At 33.4% G+C, this 11,182-nt stretch overlaps 1 protein-coding gene across 1 annotated transcript; it reads left to right on the plus strand.

The window, feature by feature from the left end:
- Positions 1-4,396: 4,396 nt before the first annotated feature.
- LOC126713243 (uncharacterized) lies at positions 4,397-9,927 on the plus strand. The gene is made up of 10 exons (XM_050412948.1): positions 4,397-5,017; positions 5,596-5,682; positions 5,763-5,871; positions 5,969-6,010; positions 6,162-6,221; positions 6,678-8,318; positions 8,556-8,657; positions 8,772-8,924; positions 9,026-9,151; positions 9,274-9,927. Exons 1-10 carry the CDS (start codon positions 4,923-4,925, stop codon positions 9,460-9,462), a joined length of 2,604 nt encoding a protein of 867 aa, XP_050268905.1. The 5' UTR covers positions 4,397-4,922; the 3' UTR covers positions 9,463-9,927.
- Positions 9,928-11,182: the final 1,255 nt, after the last annotated feature.

Here is an 11,182-nt window from a genome sequence, read left to right on the forward strand (position 1 = left end):
AAGTCATGTGACTAAAATTACATATGAATTGTCTCTTTACTTGACACATAAAATATTGGAGCAAGATAGTTCCAACATGTTTGAAATAAAACTTTTTCCTTATAATATATGAGTCTCACACATATATAACATCAATATGTTGTGGAGTTTTTCTATGAACACAACTAAGTCTCATAATATTTTCACAATAAATTAGGATATTAAATTATCAACCCGCCATACTTAAGAATAATATGAAATAAAAAAATATATACCCAAAATGATCACAACTCAAAATAAGTGTTTTGAAAATATTGTAAGATTTTATTGTATCTCTAAACTTTCTCTATATTGTAAAAGAAATACTACATATTTTTGATGTACAAGATAAGCAGTATCAGTCCATGCTCTCCAATTTGGGAGGACATGCATTTAATTTGTAATAGATAAAATTAAAAAAAAAAAAAAAAGGGTAATATTTCAAATTTCCGTTTCAAGATGATAGCGACTCAATGAAGTCCCACTTACTTGTAATGAGAAAAAGAACAGGAAAAGCATGATGTAAACCAAACTCACTTTTTTATATATAAAAACAATATAGTTATAAATTGGTTGGTCTCATTTTACCGCCCAAAAAAAAAAAGAAGAAGTTAAAATTGGCTGGCCTCAATCATCAATAAAATAAGCAAAATAAGAGATTTGTTTATAGTAGTTTGAAAGTAAAGTACATTTTTTTTAGTATACTCTTCGCATAAAATAATTGGAGACAGAATAGTGAAGAATTATATTAAAATAAAACAATTTTGCTCTAAATAGAATTATATTCAGATAAATACATATCTTTTTATATTTTGATTTCCAGTTCACTTTTTCTCTGTACATACTTACTTTTTTCACCTTTTCCGTGATAATGTGTTTACACTTAACATTACATCAGAGTCTGATCAGACTGAGTTAATTTGTCCTCTAAGTCTCACCGCCCATGCCTTTTTGTTAATCGAAGTTGCTAACTTGCGCTTAGCCATGTGGCCCGCGAGGACCCGTTGGGGCCGAGCCAGGGTTGGTGGCGCAAGTTAGGAAGAGCCTTTTTGCATTCAATGTATACTTTGTGAGAGAGAGTAGTACTCGTTATGATTGAAAGAGAGAGATCTGCTAGCATCACTGCATCACATATTTTGGCACTATAAAAAATTTTGGCCACCTTGGACTTGTGAGAGAGCTACTAAAGAGTAAAGACAGGGACATGGGAACTTTTCTGTTTTTTGGGCCATTGATGGTGACCTTCTCGTGTGCTTTTGCTTTTCAAATCTCTCTAGATTAGTATTATTGCCTATTTGTCTATGGTTGAGTGAATTATAATTTTCATACCTTTTATATTCTATGTACATGATAATTATATATATATATATATATATTTATTTATTTATTGAAAAAAAGATCATTCAAGAATATTATTAAGGTCGGCATGAACAAAATTATTTATATTTAGCAGCACAGACTTTATTTATACTAAAAACAGGAAATATAACGAGGTTTACTCTCTGGACTAAGGCATGAGTAACTACATTACCTTGTCTAATAGAGTGAGAGAAGGAATAGCTTTGTAAAAAGCTTGCATAACGGTGTGTCTTTAATCAAATGATCAAAAGAAGACATGAACATATTATTGCCTTGCAAAGCATTGATAACTATCTCAGAGTTGCCTTCAAAACAAGATTGACTGAATCCCATTTCTTGGACAAACTAGATAGCTCTTCTATTTACTAAGTAATGCCTTATGCCACCCTTAACGAGTTCTTCTTTGTAATTGTCATGTGTGTGTGGAATGGAAAGATTACACTCAGTAATTAACCAAGCCCTTTAAGAGCCGTGGACCCTAAATTAGACACACAAAAAGAAAAAGAAAAATGAGCTATATAAATAACTATAATTATATGCTACTAGATACAATATTAGCATAAATTTTTAGTTTTTGTAAAAGCACCATTAAGAAGATCTAAGATCACACACACACATATATATATATATATATATATATCTAATATAATGTATAAGAAATACTATATGACGAACTGGCGTGACTTAAGAGACTCAATAGCATGCAGAAGTCATTGTTTAAGATGCCAGTGATTAGGTGCTAAGGTTATTTAATAATTTTGTGGTTTTTTCCTAATATTTTTAGGTGGTTGGTGTTTGAAAATCTTAAATATCATAAAGTGCTTAAGATAAGATTTAATTAATTAGAGATAGGATTTGTGTAAGGACCACGGATGAAAAAGTTAACACTTTTCTACTGCCTTATCAAAGAGAAATTTATAGTATTCAATGCAAAAATTTAAAGTATTTAGTGAAAAATATTACTCCATTGAAGTAGTATCCAAGTATTATTACCATGTTTAAAAATTATTTATACAAATGATTATTTCTCAATTTTTCGGAAAAAACTATAGTATTTATATCATTTCATTGGAGCATGGAAGTTTTGACTACATTTTAGATGGTCCCAAATAGTAGTGAGTAGTGACATAGAGTCAAGTTTTCAGTTAGGTCATCATCACGGGGTTGAACAAACGATGCCAATAGCTAGTTAGACGATGGAAAAATCACTTAAAATAGGGAAAGTGTTGTTATAGTTGCTAGTATTATTTTATAAATTCATTGCATCATGGGTAGTGTGGGTCATAATTGGGGTGAGGGTATTTTAAGTTTAAAACAACATATCACTAGACAAAACCAAAATTGAGGTAAGACAAATTTGCAGGTTTTGCCTCTAAACATAAAGGGTTTTTTTTTTTTTTTTTGGGTGTCATTGTTAACTTGAAGCTTCTGATCATTACTTTCTGTATTTGTAACTTCTTCTTATTACATGTTAGCGTAACTTTTTTCTTTGGTAAAATCAAAACTTCAATTGCTTACATTCTAAATAAATTTACCCCTACTAGCATCTTTATTTATTTATTTATTTTTAATACAGCCCATTGGACATGTTTTGGTATTGTTATTGTTACTAGCTAGGCACCTCGTCTATACCTTGTCGAAGAGTTATTTTGTCCTATTCTCACCTCGTCCTTACTCTACGAGACTTTGTCTTGTCCCGTGTTACACTTAATTTAGAACATACAATAATACAAACCAAATATTTGCCAACTAATTAATTATACTGAAATTTATAAAGCAAATCTTTTAACACTAATACAAACCACAAAAAAAAAAAAAAAAAAAAAAATCATACCAAAATGTTTAACTAGACAATAATACAAAGTTTCAATATATCCAACATATAATAACACAAGTCAAAGTACTTAACACTAACACAAACCACAAAATTCATATAAAATTGTTTAACAAAATAATAATACAAAGTATCAATGTATTGAACTTTTCATTAAAAAAGTGTAAAAGAAAAGCTCCTTAACAATTATAATGGAAATTTTGTAATTATAAAAAGTAAATGGCATTTTAGTAAATATCCTTGAGGTGGAATGACCAAAACCTATCTCTATCCTATATTAGTGGTTGGGGTAAAGTTTTTGTCTTGTCCTTATCCCGTCACCACTTCGACGCTAGAAATACCTTAATAGGGTAAGACAAGTAAGAGTGATCGAAATATTTCCTTACATTGCTTTGAGGTCGAGGCAAAGATTACACCTCATCCTTAACTTATCACCTTTTTTAGACCAAAAAACTCACAGGGGTCAATTGAGGTTAAAATTGCCTATTAACTGTTACGCAAAGTTTAGAATTGCCCAAAAAACAGAAAGAAAGAAAGCAAGGTTTGGAATTCCTAGTAAGTTTGTTTCATCAAACTCATGTTTTTAGGAAGAGCATTTCCAAGCAAACTAAAGTTCAGATTTTTTTGGCTTAAAAAAATTATAAGTTTTGTTTTATTGCTATGTTGTTTTTAGCTTTGGTTTTTATCTGCAGAATAAAACTAAAACAGTAATTAATATTAATACTATTATTAGCAAAATATATCTAAGGCAATTGTTCCAATAATGGTCATTATTATGATAGTTATAAACAATAATACCTGAAAATCCTATTGTCTAAAAGAAAATATTTTACTACAAGAGCCGCCATTCATTTTGTTTTTATTGGTTAATTAAACTCATAATATACTCAATAATCTACTATATAAATTCTAATGATTCAGAATTCAGATACTACTCTCCCATATACACTTGCAATCTTTCTACAATAACCATCATTATACAATATAATACAGAATTAATTTCCAAATCAAAAACTATAATCACAGATATTATCTTTGCATTTAACACGATAAATTCTCTCTTTATCACGATATTTTGAAAGTTGGTCACGAGAAATTCAACTAGAATGACCGGTTGTACCCGGTTTGCAAAGAGATATTTAGAATTTGAGACAGTAAAATGCTCTGCATATCTCACTGTTTGCCCTTCAAGCTCGGAGTGTATCTTTTTTTCGATGAGAAGCTCGGAGTGTATCTGATTTCATTTTCGTCCATAAAAGTCATAAAGACAATACTATAACACATAGTACTACTTTGCTAGTATTAGAGACAGAGAGAGAGAGAGAGACTGAAAGAGAGACAAAACAGAAAACACAAACAAAAGCTATGTTCTTTCATATGTACCACTACATCCTTTGCTATATATAAATAAACACCAGCTTTTAATCCTCTTACTCACTCTCTCACCGACCATTTTGCTGTTTCTCTCTCTCTCTCTCTCTCTGAAAAATACTAGTTTTGTTTTATAACTCTTCAGCACTTCACTTTCAGGCTCTTCTAAACGCTTTCTTTGTTTCTGAAAAACACAAAACTGGTGCTGGTTCTTGGCATTTGGTGGCAACTCAGAACTGGGTTTAGCTGGTTTGACTCGGACCCACATGCCTGAGTTCAAGTTATGAGCTTTGGATCGTGAAAGTTTGGATTTTTATTTGTTTCTTGGAGATTTCGTGAAATGGGTTCAGTGGTGAAGCAAACACTCAAGAGTTTGTGTTGCAGTGAAGGGTGGTCTTATGGGATTTTCTGGCGTTTTGTTCAGAATGATTCTTTGTAAGCTAAGCGTTTCTTTCTGTGTTTTATTTATTTATTTATTTTTATTGTAATTTAGTTTCTTACTTCCGTTTTTGGAAGGGAAAAAAAAAAAATTTCTGACTGTGTTTTAATTCTTTGGTATTATTTTGATGGCAGTCTTGGTATGTTTTTGATCGTTGGTTTATTGTTTCTCTCAGTTTGGTTGATGTTTTTGGCTCTAGTTTTCCCCTTAATTACTTTTCTTACAATTTTAGTTTATTGATTTTCAAATCCATACTGTTTTGTTTTCTTCTGGAGGGGGTTGTAATTATGCGTATACAAGTGAGTTTTTTGGTTCAGCATTTTAAGAACTAATGCTTGATAATGTGATTAGATTCAGTATATATCTCTTTTTTATATGTATTATAATCCTAATAACAAATGACTGCCTAATTAATTAAAATTTTTCTATATGAGATCAAGCTTGTTTTGATGTTATAAACAATGAAGTCTTAGCTTTGGGCTTTTTGATCAGTCTTGAAACTCTTAAAGTGATTAAGGGTTTCCTAATTTGAGATTAGCTTGGTTGTCTAATTTGTGCCTTTGATATGTACCAGATTGTTGACTTTTGAAGATGCCTATTATGAAAAGCAAGTTGAGGCAGTGATTGACATGCTTCCCCAGGTCCACATGATGGGTGAAGGGTATGCCTAGCATATTACAGTTTTTTGTTCTGTCACAAATTCTGTTTAAGTTTTAACATTAATGGTATTTTCTCTTTTAGAGTAATTGGCCAAGCTGCTTTCACTGGGAAACATAGATGGATGTTCTCAGATGCTCATGGTGAAAAATGGGATTCCATTGATTCTTTTGAATGTCAAGATATATTCCAGGTATTTCTTCTTTTTCAGTTGTTGACTACTTAATTACATTGTCCATGCAGACGCTTGTTTTCATCTGCTTATGTGAAAATATCCTTTCACTCTGCAGGATGATTCTGGTTTTCGTCGCCAATTTTCCTCTGGAATTAAGGTACTAGTTTCATTCAAGAAGCATTTGTAGTTGTAGTATGAAGCGAATAGTTTGTAAAATATTCTCCTGTCTGTCAATAATCTTTTGGGTAGTTTGTTTTTCATGGCCTTGTGATGCTAACATGGTTATGAAAATTCAATCCAATATGCAGACAATTGCTGTGATCTCTGTGGCACCACAAGGAGTAGTACAGTTTGGATCCACCCAGAAGGTTAGTAGAAGGACAGTGGATGAAATAGTTTTCACCTTCATGCATATATAAACTTGGAAAATGCTATTTTGTGATGTTCAAATGAGTTAAATCACTTATTAGCCATGGGATTTGTGAAATTAATCCCTTGATCATTCGATTTAAATAAATTTCTGAGATTATTTAAAATATTAATAATCTACACAGTTGAAAATTTTTATTAAAAAGTAATTGATCCTGTTACCTGTGAACCATTAGCTAGTGATCTTAAGAGTTAAATTATATTTTATCTTAAAAGCACAAAATTGTAAAGGATAAATCAAGATATATATGGTTTCTTCTAGGGATGACGTTGTATTTTAGTTAATATTTTTTTTGACTAAATTAGAATAAATTATATTGATGTGTAAGTAAATTATTATCATGTACTGAGGCATGTGCGAATACTTATCGACTGTGATGCTATTGCTGTTGCAGGTATCGGAGAGGATGGAATTTTTGGATCAAACAAAAAGATTGTTTCAGGAGATGGAGAACATTGATGAGCTTATCCCATTGGAGAATGCATTCTCCACATTGAACAATGATATTTATGATCTAAATGGGTTATTTGGTACCTTGATTCCATCTGGAAATTCACATAATGGAGATCTCAATGCCATGCTTGGCGATGGCAGTAAGGAGTTAATGGGAGAAGCTTGTTCCTCAACATTTGTGAATGAGTCCTGCCATTCCATATCTGGGATTCATGATGATGAAGGGATGACTCTATTGCTCCGAGATTTGGGTCATCCTAATAATCAATTACCAAAAGTTGGTACAGAAGCTCAAATCTTGCTATCTGATACACTTAATTCTCAGTTCCAGAAAGCGTTTTTACAGGCTACTTCTTCTGTTAGTACAAGGAGTAGTGCAGATTCTATCTTGACTTCATTTGAACCACTGTTGGTGTCTGAAACAAGGATTCAGGATTCTCCAAATATGATTACTTCAAAGGCAAATGCTCTTGAATCTTGCAGAAATACAGCTAGCAACGTTCAGGAAGAGTCAACATTCACCTCAACGTTCAGTGGAGGAGGATTGATTGACCTAGGGAAAACAATTCCAGACAGGTCCAGAAATCTGATGGATGGCCAGCATTTCTGTCCATCAATTCTTGAAACTCAAGGTGAACTTCAAGAAACAGCAACTAGCACGCATAGATTTGCTGAGGAGTTTAAGCCAGATAATTTTATATCCGAAATCTCCAAGTTCTGTCTGGTAGATGATCTTGCTCAATGGTTTTCTCCCTCACCAGAGCATAGGATCAATGAAATGGCATCTGCATCAAGTAATGACCTTCAACAATCAATGGGAGTTACTTCAGCATCATCTTGCCTGATTGGAGATGATGTTTTTAGTGATTTTCCAATCAAACATCCGGGTAATTCTGTACAAAGTTGCATCACTACTACATTAAAAACTGATGGACAAGAAAATTCCACGATCATGCCTGGTGCTGAAAATGATCTTTTTGATGGGTTGGGAATGGATTTTGGATGTGGTCAGTCTATGGAGTGTTGGGAAGATTTTATAATGCCAGTAGTGAGTGCTGCTACTGATACTCGTATGTCAGAATGTGTCTCAGAGTTGGATGTTGGTTCCATGGCTGGTCCTAGGAAGGGGTTATTCTCAGAATTAGGACTCCAAGAACTTCTAGACGGCATAAGTAGTTCTAATTCTTTTACCAAATCTAGTTTTGAGGATCAATTATCCGGTGCTAAAAGAAGCAGAATGGATACTTCGTCTGTGAATAGTAATCAATTACAGTTGGCAAGTCTTGCTTGCTCTAGTGGAAGCATGAACATAATGCAACCTGTAAACAACCTGGAGAAGAAAAACAATGTACCCAAGAAAGAGTTTCTCCCAAAATCACAGGTAGGTTTGTGGATTGATGATAGCTATAGTATCAATGTGGGAAATACTGGTCTGGCACGACCTCAGAAGCCTGAGGAACCTACAAAAGCTTCTAAAAAAAGGGCTAGGCCTGGGGAGAGTACTCGACCAAGGCCCAAAGACAGGCAACAGATCCAAGACCGTATCAAAGAGTTGAGAGGAATCATACCTCATGGTGGAAAGGTACTTACACATTTTAGTCTATGCTTTAATAGACACATTGGGAACAAAGTGTTCTGAGTATTTAGAAGAAGTTATATTTTACACCATTAGAGAATTGTACTATTTTTTCTTATAATAGGGACTTTTGGAACCATTTTCCATTTTAAATTTTATGCAATCTTGTGATATTTATATTCCTGCATTTGATGCTGATGATTAATATGGCATAAGATACTTACAAGTTTCATGATGTTACAGTGTAGCATTGATTCTCTGTTGGATCGAACCATCAAATACATGCTTTTCTTGCAAAGCGTGACAAAATATGCAGACAAGCTTAAACAATCTGATGAGCCAAAGGTAACCAGTTCATTTTATATTCTGATTTTCTTGGACAAGATTTAACAAGCTCAGGCTTGAGCCTTGGTGTTTATCATTCACTAATATGCAAACTTTATTGTTTGGATTTTGTAGCTTATAGGCCAAGAGACGGGAGTGGTTCTTAAAGACAACAGCATGGGTGATGGCGGTGGTGGTGTTACATGGGCATTTGAAGTTGGGGGTCAAACAATGGTTTGCCCAATTATAATTGAGGACCATAATCCACCTGGCCAAATGCTTATAGAGGTATAGGAAGGCAAATAAAAAAGCTCATTCAACTCTGCTATCAGCCTTGACAATTTAAAATTTTAAACCCACCTCAATGTATTTTCATTTCTCTCTTGCAGATGCTTTGTGAGGAACAAGGATTCTTTCTTGAAATAGCAGATGTAATCCGGAGCTTTGGGCTGAATATTTTGAAAGGAGAAATGGAAGCTAGAGATAGCAAAATTTGGGCACGCTTTGTTGTTGAGGTAAATTGGATATTAAGAGATTTGAAGTGATAGAAGTAGATTTACTTAGTATTCTCCTAAAAAATCTGGTTTTATCCTCTATTAGTTTCTTATTAGTATATTGTTCTCAAATTGTGTTACAGGCAAACAGTCAAGTAACAAGGATGGATATATTTTGGTCCCTTGTCCATCTTCTAAAGCAAACAACCACTACTGGGAATGATACAACAGATCAACCTGGTGACACCATTAATGGTGGTGTTCCTCAACTGGACAGTTATCAAAAACCAACCTTGCCGCCTCCCATAAGCATGGCTGAGACACTTGGGTGATGATTTGAGTGCATATGTTAAGAGTTTCAGAAATACCTTGAGCATTCACATGCTGACAGCTTGCCATGATGGGTGTTGTGAAAATTAAAGAGCCACAACTGAGCAAGGAAAAAGAGTTACTGGTCCATCCCATTTCCATTATCTTTGAAATGGGAATGTCATGTGCATAGAGTTGATAGACTAGGATATACAACTTTCAAAGAAAAATGCAAGTGTTCTTTTTGCTCTTGATAATGTAGTTCCCAATTAGAGAGCTGTGAGAGTCTGGGAGAAGCAATATCCTGTTACAAATTTGTCACATAATTGTTGAGTTAGGTAGGCTTTCATACGAGAGACCTGAGGGATGATGCATTGTTTTTTTGGTGGGGGGGAGGTCTTTTGCTTTGGGTTGCTTTAACCATAATCTGTTTATAGTGTGAAGCTGATAAATCAATTAATGATAAGCTAACTACTGATTTGTTTCTAGATCTTTCTGTTGTGGATTTACTAATATAATAGTGAAATTGTTCTCTCTCTCTCTCTCTCTCTCTCTGGTGTTATACGTTTCATATTACTGACTAAATTTGTCTTATTTGTGGGGGTTATTCAGTGTTACCTCCAATATTTTTTTTACTGACTAACTTTAATTTCATGAGTTTTTAGTGAAAGTAAAGTTACAAATAACGAGAAAGGAGGAATGTTTTTATTAAAAGGTGTTAGTTACGTTACAATTTAAAAAACTCTTAAACCAGAAAGTATCTCCGTCTTAATGACATGTAGGTCTCACATGTCAGTGAAACATGGATCTCATAAGCCTGTCTCATACAAGATTTTTCCCTAACGACGAAATTATTAATACTTATCTCTTTCACTCTATTATTAGGAGAGGTACAATACCACAAATAATATGAATATTGTAGAATCCTTTTTGGTGCTCTCGTTGATGTGAAAGGCTTAGAGGGATAAGGCTTAAGGCCAATGGCAGGGACAAAAGGTGCACAAGATTTAGACCAGGTGAAGTTTCATTCTAAACCGCTGATGTGAAAGGCTTGGAGGATAAGGCATAAGGCTAATGGCAGGGACAAAAGATGCATAAGATTAAGACCGCAAGCATCCTAACCAATTTTAGCCCAGGCCCTACAGGCTAAAAGTATCTTCTTCTATGTCAGGTCCATAATATAGAGGACCACATGTGATCTTTACAACTATCATCATTTGGTTTCTATACATGTTTGCCCTGGTCACCCCAAAACTTTCAGGGTACCATGGATATAGTCCCATATTGTTTTTTTTAAATAAAAAAAAAATTATAAATAGGATATAATTTCAACTTATAAAATTATTTTTTCAATTATAAATAGGATATTATTTCAACCTATGAAATCCGTTTCCTAATGAGTGCTTTTTGAGTCCTAAGTCTATTATAAATCACAAAAAAAAAAAAAAAAAAAAGATATTAAGAATATTCATTTTGAGGTGAGTGTATGTTATGGGTCTCATCAACTTCAATTTCCTGACCATATTTTTTTTTGACCAATTAATGCTCAAGTTGACAAGTTGTGATGGACAACTTTGAAATAATCTAGTAAAAAATGCTACGTTGTTTATAACATCATGATCCTTATTTAAGATCAACTTAAAAAGTATATGATGCTCACCAGTCACCACCCATGAAAAAATGGACAGTTTGAACATATATAATTAAGCATCATTGAAAATTTTCCTCCTATCAATTGGGTTG

This window comes from Quercus robur, chromosome 2 (assembly GCF_932294415.1).
Source record: "Quercus robur chromosome 2, dhQueRobu3.1, whole genome shotgun sequence".
Taxonomy (NCBI): Eukaryota; Viridiplantae; Streptophyta; class Magnoliopsida; order Fagales; family Fagaceae; genus Quercus; species Quercus robur.

What these genes read in the sequence shown, in the direction of transcription:
- LOC126713243 (XM_050412948.1), top strand. Translation starts at nt 4,923, where the DNA reads ATGGGTTCAGTGGTGAAGCAAACACTCAAGAGTTTGTGTTGCAGTGAA. An exon ending in GTCCACATGATGGGTGAAGG is followed by an intron (nt 5,683 to 5,762) that starts GTATGCCTAGCA and finishes TTTCTCTTTTAG; the next exon opens with AGTAATTGGCCAAGCTGCTT. An exon ending in AACAATCTGATGAGCCAAAG is followed by an intron (nt 8,658 to 8,771) that starts GTAACCAGTTCA and finishes TGGATTTTGTAG; the next exon opens with CTTATAGGCCAAGAGACGGG.